General features: G+C 47.2%; 1 protein-coding gene across 6 annotated transcripts; it reads right to left on the reverse strand.

The window, feature by feature from the left end:
* Nucleotides 1-1,915: 1,915 nt before the first annotated feature.
* MISP (mitotic spindle positioning) lies at nucleotides 1,916-25,180 on the reverse strand. 6 transcript variants are annotated; one of them, XM_054979249.1, is made up of 6 exons: nucleotides 25,038-25,180; nucleotides 15,236-15,343; nucleotides 10,945-12,961; nucleotides 9,408-9,601; nucleotides 5,808-5,846; nucleotides 1,916-4,647 (listed from the first exon to the last, which is right to left on the reverse strand). In XM_054979249.1, exons 3-6 carry the CDS (start codon nucleotides 12,881-12,883, stop codon nucleotides 4,528-4,530), a joined length of 2,292 nt encoding a protein of 763 aa, XP_054835224.1. In that variant the 5' UTR covers nucleotides 12,884-12,961; nucleotides 15,236-15,343; nucleotides 25,038-25,180; the 3' UTR covers nucleotides 1,916-4,527. The 6 variants fall into 6 exon arrangements, with proteins under 6 accessions (XP_054835224.1, XP_054835223.1, XP_054835225.1 ...); XM_054979248.1 differs by lacking the exon at nucleotides 25,038-25,180 and adding an exon at nucleotides 21,536-22,140; XM_054979250.1 differs by lacking the exon at nucleotides 15,236-15,343.
* Nucleotides 25,181-26,207: the final 1,027 nt, after the last annotated feature.

The following is a 26,207-nucleotide window of genomic DNA, read 5'->3' on the forward strand; positions in this document are numbered from 1 at the left end:
ATGGGGTGCAAATACAATAGTAAGTAAATAGATAACAAATGGGGAGGAAAAGCAGTCAGTGTGAAGCGTTAACCAGGTGGAGGCCACTGAAAAAGGAAACGCAACATAAGCTTCGTGCATTATTTCTAAGGGTTCTCCATCTCTCACCTGTTGGGGCCAGGAAACCTGAGCACCTTGCCTGTGTCTCACCTCCAGTTGCAGCTGCTATTTAATTAGGAATAATCCCGCTCCCAAAGCATTGTCAAGGGGGGAGCTATATATTCAGATCCCCCTACTTCCTGCTTTCTCCGCTTGAAGCTCTTGGAGAGATCTAAACAAGCTGTTACCAGTCCTGGGGTCGACCAGTCCTCTGACCCAGCGGGAACGGATGCTGGCCAAAGGCTACCCTGGCTGGGCTTCTCCCTGTCGCAGTTGCAACAGACACAGAGACACAGTCAGGAAAAAGAGCCCCTTTCAGAACGGCAGGATGGGTGCTGGCCACGGGACAATGGCTCCCCACTTCCTTTCCATCCACTCCCAGGTTTTCTTTTTTAAATGCTGGCTTGGAGAGGAGGAGAGAAGAACGTGGCATTTTTCTGGGTTTTGTTCAGTTGCACCAAACTGCCAAAACATCCTCTGTCTTCCTGCTCTGCCCTCCCCAGCTTGGAACAAAATACCAGCGTGGAGAGCAGCGCATGGGAAGTTTTCACATACTTCAGGGATGTTGATGTTGGGAGATTTTCCTCCGGGTTGGGCCTCTGGGACTGGGATGGGACGTAGACCTCCTTGGACATGGAAGAGGAGGAGACTCCACCATTGTTTCCTGTCAGCCTTGGCCTGGACATAAAAGGGCCATGATCCTAAACAGAGAGCTCAGTTTCTGTGGCTGCTTACCGGAGCCAGCGGGGAGGCCTTTGGTAATAGCGGTGGCTGCGGGGATTCGTGCAATTTCTTTCCAGCTTCAATCCGGCTAGCATTAATGCTAAACTTAAAAACAAAAACAGCAAAGAGGATGTGTGGGCTCCTGAGAAGTACAGGAGGCAGCAAACAGGGTCCCAGTCACCTGGGGGGCTCATGGGGCCAGGCAAGTCAGGCAAATTGCTTTCACAAGATTTGGGGACTAATGTAGGGTTGGCAACTCTGGCCTGGGAAATCCTGGGAGAGCAGGGTTTAGAAAATGGAAGGACCTTACAGGGTACAAGGCCATTGAGTTCACCCTCCAAAGCAGTCGTTTTCTACAGAGGAAATGATCTCTGTACCCTGGAGATCACTTATAACTCCAGGAGATCTCCAGGCCCCACCTGGAGGCTGGCAACCATCCAGGATCAGGTTTGGGTGGTGCTGGGGCAACCCCAGGGGGATCTTTGTCTGAATCTATGCTGTTTCTTAGCAGTTGTGCATCAAACGTACTTGAGATAAAGACATTAATTGATAGCTGGGAAAATCTGTGGTCAGATCTTTCCAAATGTTAAGTTAAAGGTATAGCTGGGATTCAGCTTAAGGCTATACAAAGAGGAGAGGGGTCTTTAGCCTTGGGTCCAGAAAAGGCACCTGCCCATCTTTTTTTCCTTTTCTGGCCAAGCCAAATTGTAGTATTGGGGGGGGGGGAGAGCTGCTTTTAAGAGGGACAGTGAGAGGATCAAAGTTCCTCTCCTTCTCTCCCCCATTGGAATGGAGGATGCCTGAGGCACGTCCTATTTAAATCCTGCATAACAATGATTGTGGATCTGTCAGCGAATGGGCTGCACGAGCAGCAATGGCTACACCTTCCCGTAAAAGTCATTGTTCTTTTCTGAAAAGCATCCTCCCCTATTCACCCACTAGGACAAAATTGCATGTTGGTTTACCAAAGAGTTGCCACAAAACAGGAATACCCCACCCACCCACCCACCCAAAATAGGTGCAAAAAGAAGACAAACACGATATGCCGTCCACTTTCATTTCTTTCTATTTACATACATACAGAAAGAAAAACAAAGCAGTCCTTAGGTATTTTACATTGTTCTTTCCCCAGATCTTGCAAATGATAGACTGTTCATCCCTATGAGGTCCTCATTGGTTGGTTGTCCAATGAATGAGCAAAAGTGTCTTCCTTGGAAAATGTCAGCTGGGACTACAGGTGAGCTGCCAATCTGGGATTACGGTTCTGTGACAAGTCAGCATTCGGTTGCTACCACCAAACAAGTGCAGAACTGGCACATGTGAATTTGCACATTGTACAACATGATGCCCAAGAGAGATGCGAGATCAGCAAGTGGAAGCGGAGCTCCTGTGAGATTTTACGGGGTGGGAAACTTGGCTGAGTGAGGACCCTAGCAGCACACCTGATTAAGTGCTTTTTGTTTGTTTATTGATTTAACTTCATTTACAGTGCAATCCTAAGAAGAGTTACCCCAGTCTAAGCCCATTGAAATCCATGGGCTTAGACTGGAGTAACTGACTGCATTGTTAGACACCGCCTTCCTCCCCAAAGGAGTCCCAAAGCAACTGACATCATTCTCCTCTCCATTTAGCCTTGCGACAACCCTGTGAGGTAGGTTAGGCTGAGAGTTTGCAACTGGCCTGAAATCATCCAGCAAGTTCCCCTGGCAGAGCGGGGATTCGAACCAGGGTCTCACAGATCCTCCTCCAGCACTCTGACCACTATACCACGCCAACTCCTTTTCAGCTTGTGTTTTTGCAAATAAACTGAGTTCGTTTTGCAAGGAGCCCAGAAGGTACCAGAGCTTTCTCACACCATGGGGAATGCTGTGTCCCACTGCTTATGGGAAAGATAACAAAAATGCCTGATTGCAAGCAAGCCTCGGGCTATGCAAAATAACCTCCCCAAGGCATGCAGGATGCTAGCTAAAGGTGCTTCTCTTTATGATTAAAACTGAAATGCATGTAATAGAGCCTTGAACAAAAGTGTTTACTAATAACGCTTGGCAGGGCGTTTTTTTCTGGGAAAAGAGGTGGTGGAACTCAGTGGGTTGCTAGCACAGGGGGCAACTCCTGGCAGCAGGTGGTGCCCCTGGTAACACATGCGCACGCTCAAAGTGCACGCACGCTTCCAGGACCGCACGATGACGTCACATTGGATCAGCTGGAACAAGGGGGGAGTTTTAAAAAGTTTAAACTGCCCTCGGCGAAAATGGTCACATGGCCAGTGGCCCCGCCCCCTGATCTCCAGACAGAGGAGGGTTTAGATTGCCCTCCACACCGTGATCTCAACTCCCCTCTGTCTGAAGATCAGGGGGCAGGGCCACCGGCCACGTGACCATTTTCAAGAGGTGCCGGAGCTCCTTTCCACCGCATTCCAGCAGAAAAAAAACCCAGACACTTGGCATCTGTGCATCCCTTTGGAGTGTTCGATGCGTTCTTGTAACCTGTACAACAATCCTGTAAGTTGGGCCAGAATTATCCTCATAGGAGAGATGAGGAGGGCAAGGGGCTGAGGCTGCAAGAGAGTGAGGGCACAATCTTAAGCATGAACTTTGCTACGAAGTAAATTTCACAAGGGATTTATTCCCTGCTAAGCTTTGTTGTTTGTGTTGCCCAAGGATGCCTAGTGGCAGAGGTGACATTTGCACCTGGAACCTTCTAGCTTTAGAGAGCTGGTGTGGATTGGAGGAGAAGAGAATGAATCCGGAATGGCTGCCAGTTTGAATCTCATTTCATTTATTTCAGCCACAAACATGCCTCAGGCAAGTCCCTCCTCTAGCCTCTCTGTCTGCAAGGTGATGTTGATAATACTGGCCGACCTTACAGGGCTGTTGTGAGGATTTTCTGTGAACTGCTCTGAACCTCTAAGTGCTTCATGTTATTATTTTCTTCACCTCTTAAGAGCCACTATGCTTCTAAGAGGCTGAAATAAAAGTTCATTTGTGAAATAGCTTGTATGAGAACCCTCAATCAGTGGAGTTCTTGTTTTATGCCTGGGAAGCATAATTTTACAATGTTTTGGGAAAGTGGAGGAGGGAGATGAAGAGAAGGAACAGGAAGTGGCAAGGAAGCCCCACCCACAGGAGAAAACGCTGGAGGCAGAGCATCTAATTCCAGCCTTCTTCAGTGAGGGTTTGTTACCAGGTCCGAAAGAATAAGACAAATTCCAAGAGAAGTCCATCAACAGTTCTTAGCCACGGTGGCTTAATAGAACCCCCGTGTTCAGAGGCAATATACCTCTGAATACCCATTGCCAGGGAACAACAGGGGGCGACTTTGTGCCCTGCTTGTAGCCTAGTGCGAAACAGGATGTGCATGCGATGGGCCTTGGTCTGATCCAGCGCAGCTGTTCTTAGGTTCTTACGACCAAGTTTCTAGGCGTTTGTGGCATCGTGTCTTGTGAATACCTGCATTTTGCAGACATCTTGCTTTCTGTAAGTTAACAAACACAAAGTACAGTCCCTGGATTTGGCTGGCAGTTTGGGCCTGAAAAATATATTCTAAAATAGGTCGAACCTCCCCAAAAGGGAGGAGGGGGTGAGGGCAGAGAAGAACGAAAACACCGAACCAGGCAGGCAGGCGCCTTGCAGTTATGCACAGCCGCTACGCAGGTCGAGGTCTGTCTCAGAAGTCAAAAAGGGGCAGCTCCGGATTGGACTCTTCGCCTCGTTTGAGAATTTGGCCAGCCTCCCAGAGCTGGGCTCTCATGCCTCGATGCCGAACTACTTTGGTGGAATTCACAACCTGTGGGCAAATGGGTGCTTGCATCAGGTTGCTGTTGTATACAGAAGATCTCAGACACACACATGGGTACAGTATTCTCAGTGACTCGTTTCCACATCTCCCTGAAGTGGCATGCCTTGATTTGGCATAGGCCTGACATTCGTGTTTGCCGATATACGAAACATCTGATACGGTGACACATCAACAACCAATTCACATTGGCTGGACAGCGCCCTTCATGTGGCTGATGGATTCTAAGTCAACAATTTTAAACTGCAACGTGGCAATTCTAGTTTTTTCTTCCTCATCCCCAAATATCATATATTAAAAATAATAGAATTCTGTGTATAAAGTACCATCAAATTACAGCCAACTGATGGAGACCCCTGTTGGGGTTTTCAAGGCAGGTGCTGAGCTGCTGTAGCACAGTAGTTCAGCTGCGAATCAGCACTCTACTGGTTCGAATCCCACTACTGCCATGAGCTCAGTAGGTGGCCTTGGGTAAGGCACTCCTCTCAGCCCCAGCTCCCCAGCTGGATTGTGGGGATAATAATTGTTATTACCTTGTTCACTGCTCTAGGTAAGACACTAATCTGTCTAGAAGAGCGGCATATAAGTGCAGTTATTATTATTGTTGTTGTTGCCTGCCTCTGCATAGCAACCCTGGACTTCCTTGGTGCTCTCCCATCAAAGTACAAATCAGGGCTGACCCTACTTGGCTTCTGAGAGCCAAGCTACAAGTGATGCCTGGCACAGGTTGGACACTTGTCAGCTTCCCTCAAGTTTTGATGGGAAATGTAGGCGTCCTGGTTTTACAGCTTGGCTCTCCATTACAGCTGCAAAATCAGGATGCCTACATTTCCCGCCAAAACTTGAGGGAAGCTGACAAGTGTCCAACCTGTGTCAGGCGTCACTTGTAGCTTGGCTCTGAGATCTGTTTAGACTGGGCTAGCCTGGCTCACCCAGGTCAGGGCAAAAATAACAGTAATAGAATTAGAAAAAAAATAGAAGAATATAAAGTGGAAGCTTTGCAAACAAACTTTGAATTAGGAAAATTTGCTCCCTTCACACATGCCAAAATTCAGCCCCAGATCCTCCCTACTGACCTTAGGAACTTGCACCAGAATAAACCCCACGTAACTCCATTCCCTTCCACCCCCAGTGCTCTGGATTTACTTTACCTCAGTGTCAATTTCATCTGTGGGTTCAATGCCAGCATACTGGAGGAGGAAAAAGACAGGTCAAAGAACCAGCGGAGCACTCATACACTAGCCCTTTACTCAGGAATTGCCCATATATATTCACACGGCTCGTACAAAGGTGGCCTGGGCGGCTTCCACACAGAGTCATGTCTCTGTCGCTTTTGATGCCGCAGCATGTCCACAGGCATTTGCAGAGGGAATGGGGCACCCACACAGCAGTTTTCCCAGCTCTTTCCTTGCCTCAGCCCTCCCCAATTGCTGTTGGTGCCCCCATCACCAGAGCCCCTTTTCCAGACTTCTTTTTTAAAAAAAAAACAGTAATAGATAGATCAATAGAGTGCAGCAACATTATAATGACCAATTGCAACAATGTACTAACTCCCAGCTTTCATTAAAAAAAAAAACATCTAGCCCTTTTCCTTGCAAAGATATAAGTAAACGTGCAGCCTTCCCTTTTGCCTTATCACCACTATGAAGACTCACATTAAAAAAAAAAAGAAGCTGGGAACTACTACATTGTCACAATAAATTGTTGTACCTTTATAGCACTCTAGTGATCTGTTAGTTAACACATTTTAAAAGCCTGAAAAGAATTCCTGCGGTGCATTATGAAAGAATGGCAGCTGTGGGGGCTAAGGAAGGCAAAAGTCCTACATCGGTAGGACTTGCAACAAATGCATACTTCCTGTCCACACATCATCCAAAAGGCACTTTGGCTGTGATGTTTTCAGAAAAGATTGTACCAAACCAGGTTTGGAAAGATCCGAGAAAAATGGGAAAAAACAAAGAAGCAGGATAAACAGAGGACAATGTTGTGTGGATGGTCTTGCAAACAGCACCACAGAAAGGAAGCCAAAGTGGAGCACACATCTGTGTGAAAATAGCCATTTTTGGCAAACCATTGTGTTTGTGTTTTCCTTGACGTCCTCCCCTCTTTTGCTTACAACTGATTTGTGGTCATTTCCTTTAACTTAAAGCACAACACCAGCCTGCCCAGTGCAAATGAACTTCCTTTAAATCTCTCCTCTCACTTTAATTAATCGCTTTCTATTCCCGAGAGACAAACAGGGCAGGAAATGAAAATCAGGAACAGAAAATCAGGACCATTGATAAGACTTATAAACAGGAAGCGCTTGGAGCATAGGCAAGTGTGCAAAACTCCTGGCAGTTCACAGTGAACATGAATGACGCCGGTCTCCCTCCAGCCTTGTCAACAGGGCATGGTTTCCAATCAAGAAATCACAAGGTTACTTGAAGAAGATCAGCCAAGGCAGAGGAAGACCGCTTGCCCAACGTCCCCCTGGCCTGATCTTTCCCACTCACATCCATCTTTAGGAGAGTACTGGCCAATGACCATGCCTGAAAAGTTGCTGCCTTCATTTGCGCTGGGCAAAAGCATCTCCCATTTGGCCTGGCCTTTGTTCCTTGGGAAATTAGGAACGTCTCTGCTATTCTTATTTGAATTTCTCTTTCCAATTTTTTTGTTTTCTCATAGCTTTCCTTTCTTCCCCTGTGCCCAGTTTCTGTGATATATGCCTCCTGCATATCTGCCATGAATATACGTGTGTTCTACCTATGGCGCCTGAGAATGGGAGAAGTTCTTTATTGCTCCGTGCCTGTTATCTTGCAAAGTTTACTTTCTCTTTCGCTGAGCTAGTGTCTGTGACAGCCAGCCGAAGCTGGCTCATGGTGTGCTCTTCCTGAGAACCAAAGATAAGCCCATCTTTCTCACTGCTTGCTCTAAATAATGTCTCACCCCAACCCCACCCTCCAGGCTAACAGTACAAATTAAGGCGGGAATATGCCCTATAACTAACACTGCTACTCTTACCTACATCACTTCTGCCAGTTTTCACTGTCTATGAACTTTGTACTGAATGGATCTCTAATAAAGTCAGGGCTCATTTTGAGGGGGAACGCACAGGAACGCAGTTCCGGCAGTTCCCCAAAGAGGTCACATGTCAGGTGTCCCCGCCCACCTGACTCTCAGCCATTTTGGGCTTGTTTCAACCTGGATTGGGGCCGAAACGGCTCAGATCGGGCCTCTGACAGGTGGTGGATCACTCTCCCACTCAGCAGCAGCCCGATCCTGACCATTTTGGGACCCTTTTCAGCCATTTTCAGCCCCTTTTTGACATTTTGGACCCAATTTCAGCCCTGAATGGCCAGGATTGGGTCCAAACCAGCCAGGATAGGTGATGTCAGGGGGTGTGGCACACGCAAATCAGCTATGCTAATGAACCACTTCCAGTGATGGCAAGGGGTGTGGCATATGCTAATGAGTTATGCTAATGAGTCCCTCCCGCTCTTTTTCTACAAAATGACCCCTGAATAAAGTTACTTCAACTGGAACACCTTTGTGTTAACTGTGGAGAACTTGGGGACCTAACTGCCAGGGACTGACAGTTCCCTCCCTCTCCTTGTGCCCAGTTTCCCTTCCTTCCTTCTTCCTTCCTTCCTTCCTTCCTTCCTTCCACCCCCCTTTCTCCTCAATGGGGACCCAAAGTGTGTTATGTCGTTCTCTTCCACTGTATCCTCACAACAGTCATGTGCAGTAAATTAAGCTGAGAGGGTGTGACTGGCCCAAAGTCACCCAGTAAGCTTCCATGGCAAACCGGGGATTCGTACTTGGATCTCCCAGATCCTGTTCCGACACTCTAACCACTGCACCACACTGGCTCTCAATTATTTAGCGTCTCCTCCCTCCTCGCTGTCAATGTTACCTAAGGAGGGAAGCTATCTTGATACAACTGTACCTATGACCACACCAAGATGCGTTTCATGCTGTGTTTAACTGATGTGTACATCAGTAAAACACCACACAAGGAGGTCTTCATACGTTCATCCGTACACTTCCACCATCAAGATCACGGTGTGCGTGTGTTTTATCAATGCACTTGTGCATATGGATTATGCCAGAGGGAGGGGAGATGCAGAGCAACACAAAAAGCCTAAAGCAGCATCGACATGTCCATGCACCGTTCTGGAATCAGTTTTGCAAATTCTCCTAATTAAGATTAAGGAGAAAAGGTGTGTGTGTATGTAAAGTGCCATAAAGTCACAACTGACTTATGGCAACCTCCGCAAGGGCCATCCAAGGCAAGCGAGGTGGTTTGCCAGTGCCTACCTCTGCAGAGCCTTCTTTGGGGGTTCCCCACCCAAGAACTGACCCTGCTTAGCTTCTAAGATTGGACGGGATCTTCCCAAAGAGAAAATAGCACCCCGCAAAATTCAGGAACCAGAAAGGAACAGAATGGGATGCTCTGAATTGGAGATGGTTGTGCTTGAGGGCACTTCGGGAATTTTGAGAACGGGGAGTGGCCACCGCTCATGTGGTGGGGTCCTTAAAGTCTGAAGACCACTGCCTCGTATATTCTCGGCAAAATGATCTGGAGGTTGCTGATGCATTTGACATCTAGCCAAAATTTTGGGAATTTGAATTTGGAATTTTAGATCTTGGAAATGTTTTCAAATTCTGCTTTTGAAATGCATATTAACAACAAAATACAACCACATAGGTTGGATATGGAGTTGGGGCCAAATGTCTGAAGATGGTACCCGTGGAGAGGCAACCCTTACCTTCCCTTCTTCCCGCTGCCTCCTCTTCTTCTCCTCTTCTTTTGGGGATTGCATCAGACGGTGGTCAGTTTTGCCATCAGATTCTGAGGGAAATCTTCCTGTGGGTGGAGAAGGTGAGGTGGACGACTTTGTGGGTGACTCGGGAGCACAGACGGGTGAACTAGACACAGAGGAACTGCCAGCAACAACCGAAGCTGTTCAACAAGAAAAATATATGTTGTGCAGGGTTAAACAGAGACGGGGCACAGCCTTAATTATCCCTGTAATGCAGATGGGGTGGGGTTGAGGTTTGCAAAAAATCTACTTAGCTTGTGGCAAAGAAAAGATTTGATCCCAGTTCCTAGTTCAGGGTTCATAGCTCAGTTTCTGAATCACTCGACAATACTTTGGTAGTTCCAATACTTTGGTAGTTTGATAGCTCTAACGACTCAAGCATCACTGTTTAAATCCTGCCATTTTCTGAGGAGTTTAAAATACTGTACGTGGTACTTTTCTTCACAACAGCCCTGCGAGGTAGGTTATGCTGCAAGAGTGACTGGTCTAGGAATGCCCAGTGAGCATTCTAGCTGAATGGGAATTCGAACCTTGGTCTCTCCAGTCCTAGTCCAACTGGGACAATGCATGGGGGGTGGGGGGTAGGGAGACATATGTCAGCACTACCCACAAGCTCCCTGTCATGCCTTACTTCTTGCCTCAATCCTTGTTTTCAAAAATCTACCTATTCACGCTATCAGAAGCATAAAAAGGTGGGGGAAATCTCATGCAGGCCATGTTGGGCTGGAAGCGATCCTCAGTTTAAGAAAAACAACAATATTGCATTAAAAGGTGTTAGAATCATAGAATCATAGGATTGGAAGGGACCTCAGGGTCATCTAGTCCAACCCCCTGCACAATGCAGGAAATTCACAACTACCTCCCCCCCTACACACCCTGTGCCCCCTGCTCCATGCCCAGAAAAGGGCAAAACACCATAGGTATTGTATGCAATACTATGGAACAGTCTGCTTCCCCCCTCTGACATTTGGGTGCATTGGTTTCGCCTCATGGGGCAGAGTCCCTGCTCAGATACTTCTGCTTATTCGCTGAAAGTGCAGAATGCATAAGCGCTCTCTCTCCTAAAACCAGCTGCTCCTGTATCGCCTTGCTAATCAATGGATCTTTTTTGTACACACCTGTCTCTACTCAGGTGAGTGTCCTAGTCCTCCTGATCTGCAAGCAAAAGGGAACATCACTGGTATAATGTGTTATCATACAATCGATGGTAGTCTCTGAACATATCCAAAGGACTTCCTCTTGTAGCTTGCCTTCTCTTAGAATAAAAGAGAAGGGCAGATGGCAGGGATCCCATACTGGCCTGGGAGCCCCAGTGCCTCTTTTCAGAAATGAACATCTGCTCCTTCACCATCTTTGACAGCAGTCTGAGAACCTCCCTCCTCCATTTTTGTAAAAAATTAAGCTTCTGGCTTCTGAGTGTTCCCCTCTAACTCCTTGTTCCGGCCATTGATAGAGCCTCACCGAGGCTTTCCACAACTCTTACCTGAGCTTGGAGACCGCAGGTGAGAGCAGAAGGCCTTCTCTGTGCCTTTGCTCCCAGCCAGCCTCCCCTTCCGCCGTTGCTCCTGTAATTCCTCTTCTCTTTGCAAAGCATCCTGGATCTCCTGGTTGATCAGAAGCGAGATGCGGGGCTTCCCCGTCTTCAGAGTAAACAGTTCCTCCCGTGGGGCTGCCCAGGCAGGCCTCCCTTCTGTTCTCCTGGCAGGCGGGGCCCCCCGATCATCTGGAAAAGTCAACTTGGGCCTCCGCATCGGAATGGCAAAATGTTCCTTCCGCAGCACCACTTGCGCATCTGGGTCTGCGATCTCCTCTGTGCTTAGGAGTTTTGACCTAGGAGAATCTCCCTGCCTGCTTGGGCAGGGTTCATTCTCCAGGCCTGCGTCCCACACAGAAGGCGACAGGGTGGCCGCAGAGCTTTGATCCATGTCCTGGCGAGTGCGCCTTCCCTCGTCATTGGCAGGCTGCCCTGGTGTGGATTCCTGCACCTCTCTCGGAGGCTCTGGCTTTGCTAGAGAGGGTGGCAGGGTCCCCTCCTGCTCAAAGACTTTCCTGCGTTCTCCCAGCTCTTGCCGGCTCCCCTTGTCGTATGCTCTGAGCAGCCTCCCTTCCTTTTGGAGGTTCTCTTCACGTTTGGTTTCCTGTTCGATTTCCCTCTGGATGAAAAAGGAAACGCGCGCTTTATCCTTTCTTTTCCTGGCGGATGCCAAGTCAGAAAGGGGGGACGAGAGGAGAGGCTTCGACCGGATCTCCACCAGCTCGTCCCTGCTGTTCACTCTTGGAATTCCCCGCTCCCGCCAAAGGTTTTCTTCCCTCTCCATGGACAAGCGGATTTCCCGTTCAATTGGTGTCTCCTCCCTGGCCTCCAATCCTTCGGCAGCATCTTGGCCAATGGCCACCGAATCCAGAGGGTCTCCAAATTTCTTCTGGGGTAGTCTTCCATCACAAGCCTCAGTCCTTACATCCCGGGGCATTCCCCCCCAATCCAGACGTTCTCCAGAAAAGTTTTGAAAAGCTGCAACTCTTTCATCGGGAGCAGGCCCTGTTCTTTGGAGAATAACAAGAGCGGCCTGCTCCTTTGAGTTTTCCAGCTCCCTCTGCCTATCAGGATCCTCAGCGCCTTTCAGAATTTCAGGGCAGCATTCACGGTCTCGCTCGTAAATATTTTTGGTTGCTGCCCGCCTTGAAGATGTAACTGGCTTCTTTCGCCCCAAGATCAAGTTTGGATTACTCTTCTCCAGTGTGAGGAACTGCTGTCGGGCGGCAGAAAAATTGATCTGTTCCGTATCTATGCTTTCAGGGTCGATAGTTGTCTTCTTCCAGTCTGGGGAAGGTTTGTCAAAACACACAGCAAACCCCATGAAATCACTTCTTTGGGTCTCAGCCTTTTCTCCACCGGGTGAGGCAGTACTGGTTGCTCCTGGCTCATCCCTGGAGCTCCACTTATCTGCTGTCCTGGTACTCCTTTTCATTGCTTGGCTTTTGATGATCTCTCGCCTTTCTTCTTCCAGTTCTTTGGCTTTCTCAGGTGAGAGGCTCTCGGGAGGCAGCGTGTAATGAAACTCTGCCTCATCTTCATCATAAAGTCTGGAGGGCTTCTTCTCCCCTTTATAAGCCCGGATGTCATACAAAGGCCCCGTCTTCACCACCTCCAACTTGGATTCTCTGTCTGGAGATGGCATCCAGAGTTCCCTCCTTCCATTTATGGCCTTTGTCTTGGATTTAAGTCCATCTTCTAAGAAATTGATCATTTCTTGCCGATTCCCAGTCTTTTGATCACAGTGGCCAAAGTCAAGATACTCCTCAACTGTGACCTCAACCTTCTGTTCTCCCTGTGAGACCATTTGGTCTCCATTCTGTTCTTCATATTTGGAGTCTACATTCTGTGGATTGGCACAGAGCACATTGCTGGAGTCTGGGTCCATTTCTGGAGCAGCGTCCTCCTGTATTTTTTCTTGGGTTCAGTAAAGATTTTTGTCAGCTTCGGGGGCTGCTTTTGGTGTCTGGAAAACAAGGAAATAAAAACACACGCATTAAAAGCAAGGCAAAGTTCTCCATCAGTGAGAACATCTGCCATTCTGGGAATCCCAGATGTTCTAACTGTCCCTGTTTACCGGTGGCAGCCCGTGTTCTCTGGTACCTATTCCTGGAGAAACGCCATCCCTGCTCTGGAGTGATGAAAAAACAAATGGCAGTTTTGCCATTCGCTGGGGCTTGGGAAGGAGAGTAGGGGGCAAGGAGGAGACGGTTGTCAGCACATGCATGCATCCAGTTTCAATGGCCTCTCCTGAATTCAGCATGTGGGTGAGGATTGAATGCACCTGGATTCTCTTGTGCACATGTGGGAATGACGTGCTCACGGACACAGCGCCTGCTTCCCTCACAATCTGCCTGATAACCTAAGCTGCGGCATCCTCAAAACACACCTGACAGTTTCCGAGTGGCTGTGCATTGCAGAGGGGGGTCAACAGCACCTGTGAGCTCCTGATGACTGCACTGCCCATCTAATCTTTTTTTAATGCAAATGAAAAGGAATGAAGGGGTGGAAAAATGTAAAACTTTACGGATGCAAAATCTAGGAAATAACATTGATTCAGTACAATGGAGCAAAATATGGAAAGTGAATGTAAAAATAACTAAATCTGTTGCGTTCAAAGAGAACTTATATAAGATGTTTTACAGGTGGTATCTAACACCGGATAGATTGGTCAAAATGTATAAAAATGTGTCAAATAAATGTTGGAAATGTGGGAAACATACAGGGACATTTTTCCATATGTGGTGGTCCTGTAAGGAGGTGCATAAGTACTGGATAATGGTGCACGACTTGATACAAACTGTATTTCAAATTTCAATTGCTCTCAAACCAGAGAGTTTTTTGTTAAATTGTATACCGGACATAGACAAAGAACAGATGCATTTTACTATTCACGTAATAACTGCAGCCAGAATTCTATTTGCGTCTTACTGGAAATGACAAGCGATACCCAAACAGGTGGCATTAATAAAGAAGATAATGGAAACTGCAGAAATGGAGAAATTAACTTCTATATTGAATGGACGAGTGGAAGAAGACTTCTTTACACCTTGGGATCCCTTTTATGAATGGCTAAATAATAAATGTACAGAATAGAATCCAACATGATGGCAACGATGTATGAAATATCGGAACTTACAGTTGTAAATTTTATTGAGATTAATTAGAAGCCTTGGAGAATTATAATGTGAAGCAAGCCTACTGAAACTGTACTGAACTGTACTGAAAACTTTATTGCTCCTTTTTAGCTGTTTTCTTCCTTTCTTATCTGGAAAAAATAATAAAAAATGTAATTTAAAAAAATGCAGACTTTCTGTATACAAACCATGTGCTGAACCAGTGAGCTCTGCCTCTTCCCCAGAAAACGCAAAGCCATTTCATACAGATTATCGATCCAACCTGAACTGCCCACTGAGAGCACAGCCCTTCGGTGAGATCTCTGGCCTTCCTTGCTTCTGCTTCCCCAAGAGTCTTGTTCATTGATAACGCAGGAGTTAAACCTACATGCAAAGAAGGTGGTCTTCCCTGCCACTCTTTGACGGGAAACTTCAGAGGAACTCCAAGCATTCCTCAGGACTTGGTATGGATTAGAAACCAAGATTAAAATCTCCTGGCCTGCCCTCTGTAAAAGTTGATGGCGATTGCCCTCTGCTGGAAGAAATCAGAATCTTCACTCGGGGTCCTCTTGTTTCACGCTGTCAACAACATCCTAACCTATTTTTTTAGAACTGCTCAGTCACATGGACTCACTCGACCTTCTGATGAAGTATTGATTTTGCAGATATGGGGGGAAATAACCGGAGAGGGCGTAGGTCACAAGACGTTTCGTAAACTGTCAGTGATGGTAAACGTTAACCCAAGTGCCATGCAAAATCGGTTCAATGCCAGCATCTGGGCTTTGACAAGTGGTTGTCAAAAGGGGTGATGGAATGGGCAGTTTAGGAGAGAGAAAAGCAGGGCCCAGCTGGATCTAGTCCGCTATCCTGTTCCTACCCCCACAGATACCCTAGAAGGATGACTAGAGGGGCGGAGTGGCCAAGACTTCTGGTTGCTGCAACTAGTCTTCAGAGGTAGACTGCCTCTGAAAATGGAGGTTCCATTTAGCCATCACAGCTAACAACCATCGATAGATCTCACCTCTTCCACCAATCTCCTTCCAAATCTATTGGCTATTGCCACATCCAGCAGCAGTGAGTTCCACATGCCTTTGGCTGCCCTGAGACACTGAGATCTCACCTACCTTTGAATCCCAGAACAGCGGGAAATGGCTAGGGGGGAAAATAGCTGCCAGCTCTGCTCATAATGGACATGTGTGTTGGTTCATTTGTACTCATTTTGAGCCGGGCTCCTGCAGTGGAATAAGAATGAAAAACAGGAGAGCAGTGGTCATTGTTGGAGAGGTCTGGGTGGATGGGAGTGACATTTCAGGCACTTTGTTTCCCATGATCCACATGGCATTTGCCTGTTCTGTGTGCATGCCCCCATGGGGACTGAACGGCCGAAGCTGGCAGGAGGGGAAAACGAGAACAAAGCCACCCGGCAGAATTGCATTCCGGGAGTCCTAGATTCTCCCACCAGGCAGGACAATGGTGCGCTTGTCTGACTGAGTCTTGCCTGGCAGATCTCACCAGGTCTACTTTGCTCAGTCAGGTAGCCGGTATCTGATGCAGAATACTTATGCTAATTTTTAAAAAGAAAGAAAAGAAAGAAACCAAAGGCCATTTCCAGTCCTCAAGGAAACAACTTGGGGATATAACTGACGAGGGCTCAGAAATTATCCAACTATTTAAACCAATTCATGGGCTGCCTCTCCAGAAGCCTGAGCGAAACTAAAATAATACAGTAAAACCAAACAAGACATTAAAAATAAGGCAGTTTTTTAAAAGAAGCATATAACATCAGGGCTTTTTTTCAGCTCGAATGCTGTGGAATGGTGTTCCGGCACCTCTTGAAAATGGTCACATGGCCGGTGGCCCCGCCCCCTGATCTCCAGACAGACGGGAGTTTAGATTGCCGGCGGCGCGGAGGGCAATCTCAACTCCCCTCTGCCTGGAGATCAGGGGGCGGGGCCACCAGCCATGTGACCATTTTCTCCAAGGGCAACCCACTGAGTTCCGCCACCTCTTTACCCAGAAAAAAGCTGTGTATAACATTATCAGCATCCTAAAACGATATTCATAAAGCAGTCCGCAGACCAGATGCAGACCGTGATGACACAGCGAAAAAAGGTGGATTAGGATCTGGTTGCCACCTTTGGCTTGGGAAACCTCTGAAGATTTGGGGACAGGACTGGTTTGGCCAGAAATTGGGAAGGGGAGGGAACTCAGCGGGATTGTGACAGTATATAGTCCACCTTCTAAAGCAGCCATTTCACTCCAGGAAATTGATCTCTGTGACTCTGAGCAGAACCACGAGTGACAAGAGGCACAGATTGGACACTTGCCAGCTTCCCTCAAGTTTTGATGGGAAATGTAGGCAGCTTGGCGGAATGTTGGACAAGTGACAGTTGAAAAGTCCATTGGATAGCAGTCACAGAGCCAAGCTGCAAGACTAGGATGCCTACATTTCCCATCAAAACTTGAGGGAAGCAGACAAGTGTCCAATCTGTGCCTTTTGTCACTTGCGGTTCTGCTCTCTGTCACCTGGGAATCAGTTTTCACTCCAGAACTCCAGGCCGTGGTTAGAAGTTGGCTACCTAGACTAGGGCCTCATCAACTTGTATTCAGGCTGTACATGGTGCTGTTACAATTATTTTCCTTCAGAAAAAAACCTCTGCCCATAGAAAACTAGCATTTCAGGGAAAAGTCTAGGCTGGAACCCTAATTAGCTAGTTTTATTATGTACATGGATTTTGTGTGTGTGTGAAGGAGTAATGATCCCGCCCACGCATACATAATAATAATATTTGATTTATATATCGCCCTTCAGCATAACTTAACACCCACTCAGAGCGGTTTACAAAGTATGTCATTATTATCTCCACAACAAAACACCCTGTGAGGTGGGTGGGGCTGAGAGAGCTCTGGAAGAGCTGTGACTGGCCTAGGGTCACCCAGCTAGCTTCAGATGGAGGAGTGGGGAATCAAACTTGGTTCTCCAGATTAGAGTCCTGCCACTCTTAACCACTACACCAAACTGTCTCTGTGGCTAGAAGGGGAATGACCAGGTACATATTAGCACCGTTGTGAGACCTTGACTTAAGCTCCCAGCTCCTACATTTCAGCATGTGAGCATGCAAAGTCAAAACAGAGGGCCTCTGAGCATGTGCCAAGTGCTTTTTCCATTACCACAGGGTAACCCCCCAAAGCTCACTTGTATGTGTATGTGTGTGCATGCCACCACCCAGGCTAGGAATGATTTAGAATCTCTCTCCGCTGATGTCCCAACTTGTATATCTCAAGTTTCTTTTTCATTTCTTGTGTGGATCAGACCAAGGACTCTTTATTCCCACTCTATTTTTCTGTTTCCTTGTACCAATCTCCTGCTTAAAATGCATTCATTTCTAATATGATATAAAAGGTAAAGGTAGTCCCCTGTGGAAGCACCGAGTCATTACTGACCCATGGGGTGATGTCGCATCATGACGTTTTCTTGGCAGAATTTTAACGGGGTGGTTTGACATTGCCTTCCCCAGTCACCTACACTTTACCCCCAGGAAACTGGGTACTCATTTTACCGACCTCGGAAGGATGGAAGGCTGAGTCAACCTTGAGCTGGCTACCTGAACCCACCTTCCACCAGGATCAAACTCAGGTCATGAGCAGAGCCTGGGCTGCAGTACTGCAGCTTACCACTCTGTGCCACGGGGCCCTTAATATGATATAAATCAGTAATAATAACACCCATTTTGCAGATAAAGACTGTACAACACATGCACACGATACAAAGGCAGCTACAAAACTGAGCAAAATGCAGATCAACAAAACTGTGGATACACACATAAGCATAGAGAAAGAAAACAAAACAGGGAACATTTGCTCATGTTTGCTTGGTCATTTCTCTTTTTGGAAATTTTATGTTGTCCAGAGACAATGGGGCCTGAGCATGAACTGAGTGGCCAAGAGACAACTTTTGATGGTTTCCTGCCTTTCTCCCCAAAGACTTTTGCCAACCTTTCTTCCCTTTCATCCTTGCCTATTAGTTTGCCAAACATCCCATATTTTTAAAAAGCAGCTCCCCCCCCCCATCCTATTCCTATTGAAGAAAGGGATAGAAACACTTTGCCATTTCCTAGTAGTACCCCAGATAACTCTCTCCATGGTTACTTAACAACGTGAGTACTTTGTCCTGCATCCTTCTTGCCGGAACTTGCAATACATCAAAGCAGAAGCAAACAGAGTGGCCAGATGAGATGCTGACTACGGGCCAAGCCACCGGCCACGTGACCATTTTCAAGAGGTGCTGGAACTCCGTTCTACCGCGTTCCTGCTGAAAAAAAGCCCTGGGTATTGGGATGGGGTTGCTAACTTGCAGGTGGTAGCTGGAGATCTCCCGGAATTACAACTGATCTCCAGGCCACAGAAATCAGTTCCCCTGGAGAACACGGCTGCTTCAGAGAGTGGACTCTATGGCATTATACCCCACTGTGGTCCCTCCCCTCTCCAAACCCCAGCCTTTCCAGGCTCTACCCCCAAAATCTCCATGAATTTCTCAATCCAGAGCTGGCAACCCCGTGTTGGGATTGGGGACTCCCGTGCTAAATAGTGGGCGGGGGGCATGGCACCATGGAGAGGTCTCAGTGGCCTGTATTGAACTATTGGGGCAGGGGTGAAGCATGATAGCTGAGCTGGTACAAAACTGTTATAAATCCACACATGTAGTCAGACAGTATAATCAATAATTTTATGCTCCTACTTTTCAGGCCAAGATCAGCTTCCAGAGCGGATAGGAGCAATTAAAATTTACCCCCAAATCCAAAGAGGGCCAGAATGGATTCAGTGTAGTAAAGCACTATGGGCCAAGCTACAAGCGGCGAATGACACTTGAACGGCAAGTGAACAGACTCCCGTGTATTCCTCCTTGTTCACTTGCCCTCCACTTGACCACTACGTGATCAAGCGGAGCGCAAGTGGAGCGCAAGTGAACAGGGAGGAATACACGGGAGTCTGTTCACTTGCCGTTCAAGTGTCATTCGCCGCTTGTAGCTTGGCTCTTAGCCAATGAGGGAAAATCATTACTCAAGCGGGAGACAGTAAAATGGGCTGATCTGTCTAATTTACAAAAGAGCTGCAAGGAGATGGAAAGAGAATTTTAAAAAAACACACCTAGATCCGGGTCCTTTCAACACCCACTTGAATTCAATCCAGAGTGCAGTTCACAATGGTGAGGGGAAAGCACTCTGCACGTGCTCGGGGCTATCCCGTTTGTACTTTCAAGAGAAGATGCATACATAGATGGAAGTAGTGTTGCCAGCCGCCTGGAGATCTACAATTACAACTGAACTCCAGATTACAGAAATGGAGAAAATGACGGCTGTGAAGAAGGGACTCTATGGCATTATACCCTAATGAGGTACCCTATCTCCAAGAATGGGAATTATCTTGCGGGGCTCCACAGGCCACAGTCTTATCCCCCATGTTATTCAGCCTCTATGTAAAGCCTTTAGGAGAACTCATTTGCAACTATGGAACTGAGCTAGGGTTGCCCCACTTTCAATAGAGTCTGTCTGACCCTTGCAGACTCAGTTAAGAGCCTAGGGGTTATACTGGATCCAGCGCTGCTACTAGAAAAGCAATTTAAGACAGCTGCAAAAAAACGCTTTCTACAATCTCAGTCTAGCCTGGAAGATGGCTCCCTACCTTGACACGGCCAGTCTGGCCACTTGGATCCATGCCATGGTAACATCCAGACTTGACTACTGTAATGCACTATACATAGGTCTCTCCTCTGAGAGCGGGACCACAAGTGACGCCTGACACAGGTTGGACACTTGTCTGCTTCCCTCAAGTTTTGATGGGAGATGTAGGCATCCTGTTCTTGCAGCTTGGCTCTCTGACTGCTGTCCAATGGACTTTTCAACTGTCACTTGTCCAACATTCCGCCAAGCTGCCTACATTTCCCATCAAAACTTGAGGGAAGCTGGCAAGTGTCCAACCTGTGTCAGGCGTCACTTGTGGTCCCGCTCTAAGTTAACTCGGAAACTCCAGTTGGTGCAGAACGCTGCAGCTTGTTTATTATTGGGAGCGAGGAGGAGCATAAATATTACTCCCATTCTATAGTCACCCCACTGGCTGCCAATCCGCTACCAGGCTCAATTCAAGGTATTATCCAGGGCTTATTTCAAGGGGGAACACACAGGAATGCAGTTCTGGCAGTTCCCCAAAGAGGTCACATGTCAGGTGGCCCCGCCCACCTGACTCTCAGCTGTTTTGGGCCCGTTCCGGCCTGGATTGGGGCCGAAATGGCCCGGATCGGGCCTCTGATGGGTGATGGATCACTCTTCTGCTCATCAGCGGCCCGATCCTGACCATTTGGGGCCCCTTTTCAGCCATTTTCAGCCCCTTTTTGGGCCCAATTTCGGCCCTGAATGGACAGGATTGGGTCCAAAACAGCCAGAATAGGTGATGTCAGGGGGTGTGGCATATGCAAATCAGTTATACTAACGACACACTTCCAGTGATGGCAAGAGGTGTGGCATATGCTAATGAGTTATGCTAATGAGTTCCTCCAGCTCTTTTTCTACGAAATGACCCCTGGTATTAGCTATCACATACAAAGCTCTTTATGGCCTTGGTCCAGCATCTCTACAGGACCGCCTCTCTCCTATGTTCCTCCGTGGCAGCTTTGCTCATCTGAACAGGGCCTTCTGCAGGTGCACATGGGCAAAATCAACAGCTGCCTGTTCGTGTGCATTCTCTGTGGTGGCCCCCACCCTATGGAGCGGCTTTCCTGAAGAGGTCAGCAAAGCTCTCACTCTCCTGGCTCTCTGCAAATGATGCAAAACTGAATTATTCAAGAGGGCTTTTTGGATTGTAAGGAAATGGTCCCAAAGAAATGCATCAGTAGAGGGACAGGGAGTCTTCTACGTCCTGTCTGTTGCTGTAGGTATGGTGCTACTGGATAGTTTATATCTCGTTTAATATGCCTGTCCTAGAATTGCTTGCGCTCTGTAAGCATTTCTTCAACTCTGTATTAGATAACTGCTCATTTTACATCCAAAGGAGTTAGCCGTGTTAGTTTTTTTTGCTAGTTTGAAAGCTTTGCACATTTGCATTAATATACCCAATTACATGGTTTATTGAAATGTCTCCAAAACTGAGTGTACAGACTCACATTGTGTAATCTGCCTTGAGTCTCGGCAGACTCTTGAATCTCGGTAAGAAAGATGGACTATAAAATAAATAAATAAATTTTACTAGTCGACAGACGTTTTTCTAGCTTGCTTTGCCATATTAGCTATTTGCAGTGCGCAGACAGATCTGTTCCCGTTTATCAAACCCATCCCTGAGCTGGTCCCTTGGAATCAATTTCAGCTCGCCATGGGTAACTCCCAAATAACAATTTACAAGCTTTCAAAGGAGGAAGAAGAGGTCGTTATTACCTTGCAATCCAAGTACAGTGGGAAGGTGGAGTGACCTCAGGAATTCTTCCCCCAGGCCCACCCTGTTGGATCTGACTGGTATTTGCACTGAGTTGAATTCTTTTGGCTCTGTGCTGGTTCTAGCCACCCTTTGCTCTCGCTTTCGCTTACTGAACTTCGGCTGTTCCCTTTATGACCCAAAGCTTATCACAAGCTGAAAGGTCAAAAGTCCATCAGGAGTGGAGCGTTGCTGCCCTGGAATGTAGGCTGGTGTTTGCCCACAGCTGGCATCATTGACAAATATGTCACCCCCCACCACCACTACCACATTGCCCAGGCATGGTTCCAAATTCTGGAGAGCTCTTACAAGTGCTGTGGGCAGGAGAGGAATTCTCCACTTCTGCCCAAGTATGTAGGATGGCCCTGGACAACTTGTAGCCCACTGAGCTGACCGCACCAGCCAGGAATTTGTGGCCTGCCAGGGATTAGTGATCTCTCTTTTTTTGCAATGCTCAGCAGCACCACAAATGCAAAGAGGCTGACTGAGTCCATGTGGCTAGTGACCGACAGTTGGCTCAGCGGTTCCCTAATTCCGCATTGCTGACAGAGAGAAGTTAAAGCATTTGCCATGCAAAATAAAGAAAAGGTTCTTGTAAGCCCTCAGCCACCAACTCAAAATGGAGAGTACCCTTTGCAACTCTGCATGATTGCCTGGCCGTGCTTCCTTTCAATCAGCCTTCACTGGAGGCCAGGCAACTCTGAATGTCCTTGCTCTGGATTCAGTCATATCGTTCTATCACTTGCAGTACAGAGACATGCTGCAACCAGCAGCCTCTGTTGCATCTCTGTATGAGTCACTACTTTGGGCATCCTCAGAGCTGAGACTTGGGCAGGTGGGCTTCTCTAGAAACAGGCAGCTCTTAAAGTGCACATTTGAAAAGTAATTGGCCCTTGCAATGAACCAAATCTATTGCATCAAGGGCATTACTAGAAATATCTCTTAAGGCAGAGACTTCCAGAAACTTCAATACAACAAGAGCCTTGTAGCTTGCAGCACTCAATTCTTACAGTCATTCTAAAAAGAGTAATATAAGAGGGATAGCTCTGCTGATCTCGTCACATCTCGGAAGCTAAGCAGACTCGGCCTTGGTTAGTAATTGGATGGGAGACCTCCAAAGAAGGCCAGGGTCGCAAAGGCAGGCAATGGCAAACCACCTCTATTAGTCTCTAGCCATAAAAACCCCACCAGGGGTCACCATAAGTCAGCTATGACTTGAGGGCCCTCTCCACCACCACAAGAGGGATAACAGTGCTGAGCATCCCATCTTAATTCTGAAAATCAGCATTCCTCCAGCATCAGAAAACTGGAAAATACCATACGAAACGCTTTAGAGGACGGACTGCAGCGAAGTGGTCTTGAATGCAAAAGGTCCCTGCTTTGATTTTCACCATGCCCAGTTTAAAAGATCTCATGTAGAGAAAGACTGGGGGATGGTGAAGACCCTGGGGCACTGTTGTGTCTGAGAGGAAGCAGGGCGGGGCTGAACGGGAGGATCGTTCGCCTGAATCGGGGGGGGAGGGGCTGCTCCATACAGTTATTTGATATGATTACAGTCCCCAACACCTTCACTTGACAAAGAATATAAGCAGGGCTTTTTTTCAGCTGGAACGCGGTGGAACGGAGTTCCGGGACCTCTTGAAAATGGTCACATGGCTGGTGGCCCCGCCCCCTGATCTCCAGACAGAGGGGAGTTGAGATTGCCCTCGCAGAGGGCAATCTCAACTCCCCTCTGTCTGGAGATCAGGGGGTGGGGCCACCAGCCATGTGACCATTTTCTCCTAGGGCAACCCACTGAGTTCCCCCATCTCTTTTCCCAGAAAAAAAGCCCTGAGTATAACTAAGAAATCATATTTCTATTAGCAGGTTAGCCTTCTCTGTAATTTCTCTGAGAGGACATATATCAAAGGCTCTGTTTGCTGCAAGGCAGGTTATGCATGATCCTCGGGGCAGGGACTTCCCTTTTCTTTTGCATGCTGAAGGCATATCTTAAATAATAAAACTAATTTGACTAGTTTCCCAGTCCCTTTTTGCCCCTTTTTGCCCAGGCTTCAGATGGCTGAGAAGGGAAAGGTACACATGCTTATCATCTGACTCTTGGTGTTTTGTCCCAGACATGAGGGTGTGCTTAAAATTGTTGGGGTTTTTTTGTCAGCATTACACTCTTTTATTGGATTGGTTATAATTTTGTAAGTCACATCAAACAGAGTGGCCCTCGCAGCCGGATAAAAGACGTTTCAATAAGCAAATCAATACCTTTTAACAAGACTCCGCCACGGAAGGATGTTCTACAGGCTAGGTGAAGCCACAAAACCATTAAGTGTCTTTAAACCTCAGTGGGAAAGGGTAGTCTGTGGGTGAGGAATAATATTTAGGGACCTGCATCAATGCATCTCCATAGTTACGAAGCCGCATCTGTTAAATTTCTGCACAGCCGGGGAAAGGCACAGATGCCCTGCCAGAAAACTACAATGGGAATGGTTTCGTCTCCTGACCACCAGAGGGGCACCCCACGATACTGACAAGAAGCGGGTTCAGGAAGTAACTTCTTCATGCAGCGCATAATTGACCGGTGGAACTCATGGCCACAAAATATGATCCTAGGACAGTTCTTAAAAGGCGGGCGGGGGAGTGAGTAGATTAATTCATTGAAGAGAAGAGGGGCTCTGGAGCTGATATCTAAATACAACTAGAGTGGGGATCTGTTTCTGGATACAGAATGTCTGGGGGGCAACAAGGGAGGCTTGTAGACTTACTGGAGGCATCCGGCCAGGCCATGTTGGGAAAAAGGGGCTGAACTAAATGGACTCACGTACAGTTGATCCAGGAGGGCAGCTCTTTTAATGCCTAGCTCCCTTCCTCACCCAGCAAGGGGGAATTTGATTTTAGGCAGCTGAGGGCTCCTTTCTGCCAGGAAAAATCTCCAGAATTGAGGCTACCTGGATGCTACATGCTCCCTCATTTGGAAGTCCCTCCCACCTCAATCTCAAATGTGGCAACTTCACTTTCCATGCGCTCAGACGTACTTGTTTCTTACTCCACATATTCTAGGAGGCTGCACTACAAAGTGGATGTGGTTCTGTTCAGATCCAATGCAAATTTAGTCCCAAAGCTTCATTTCAAATTTTGTCCCACTGCTTTAAGGACTAGACACACGAGATTCAGGTCAGCAAATTCACGCTGTCACGCCGTCACACACTCACTGCATGTCCTCGGCTATCTCGCCATCTCAGCTCTTGCGTTTGAAAAAAAAATATGGCCTACCTCATAGGGCTGTCATGGAGCAAATCTTTCGCACGCAGTTTGTGAATTCTCAAATCCAATAAAAGACTTCTTAAAAGAGGAGAAAGTTTTTCAGAGTGCCAAAAGTAATATCTGTTTCCTATAAATCTTAATTCCCAGATCATTTGGGAACGACACCCAGAAATAACACATTCCTCTCAGCTGCTACACACGTCCACCAACCTGTTCAGCCTCCATTCGGCCCATCTCTGTACTGCCCCAAGCTTTTACGGAAACCCATTCCTAGCGCAGGGAGATGAAAATTTGCCGCCCAGCTGCGGCATCACCAGCTCTCTTTCAAGCCCAGTGCAAATAAAGGCATTTCCCAACCATCAAAGAAAAAGACGCTCTCCTCCCTAGTGGGGCCTGTTAAGGGGCATCTGGCCAGGGAGGCGGTGGCAAACGAGGCTGTGGCAAGGGAGGGGTGCTGTCTATGGGCTGCGCCAACCTGATAAGCTCTCTCCCCCACCACCACGCAAGCGAGGGAATTCCAAGAATTTGACATATTGGAGAGAGAGAGAAAAAAATATGTTGAGTTTATGGCAACAGCTTTGCTTTCCTCAGCTGTAGCAAACCCTGCCAATCTTTTAGGGACAGTGGCCAACATTTTTTAAGAACCGACAAGAGGATATTTAGACAATTATTCAACCTGAGCATCTATACTCGCTGCCTCTCGGTGACCTCTCTGCCCAACTCCGTACCCTCTTGCTTTAAAAAAAAAAAAGGCCAAGGTTCTTTCAGGTTGGAGTTTGTTCAGATAAAGTAAAAGCTGGGAAAACACATACTGAAGACAAGAGCCACTTGTTTGGCATTTTGGTATTTGACTGAAGATATATGAGGGGCAGGAGGAGAGATTAAAGCAGAAGTGCCGGAGAACTATCATATTTTACATGCTGATGACGTTATGGCAGATCTCTGATGCACTTCGGCAACATGCAGTCAACAAACACCTTTGGAAAGATTTGAGGGGCTTGCGGCATCAAAAAGAGATTGTGCACCTCTGAAGAAAAAAGATATGTGCCTCTGTCCAAATTTCTCTCCCACCTGAATAGTAAAGAGTCCAGTAGCATCTTTAAGATTAACCAGCTTTATTGTAGCATAAGCTTTCGAGAACCACAGCTCTCTTCGTCAGATGCATCATCAGATGCATCTGATGAAGAGAGCTGTGGTTCTTGAAAGCTTATACTACAATATAGTTACATCTGATGAAGGGAGCTGTGGTTCTCGAAAGCTTATGCTACAATATAGTTGCATCTGACAAAGAGAGCTGTGGCTCTCGAAAGCTTATGCTACAATAAAGTTGGTTAGTCTTAAAGGTGCTACTGGACTCTTTACTGTTTTGCTACTACAGAT

Source organism: Eublepharis macularius, chromosome 5 (genome assembly GCF_028583425.1).
Source record: "Eublepharis macularius isolate TG4126 chromosome 5, MPM_Emac_v1.0, whole genome shotgun sequence".
In the NCBI taxonomy this organism is placed as follows: domain Eukaryota; kingdom Metazoa; phylum Chordata; class Lepidosauria; order Squamata; family Eublepharidae; genus Eublepharis; species Eublepharis macularius.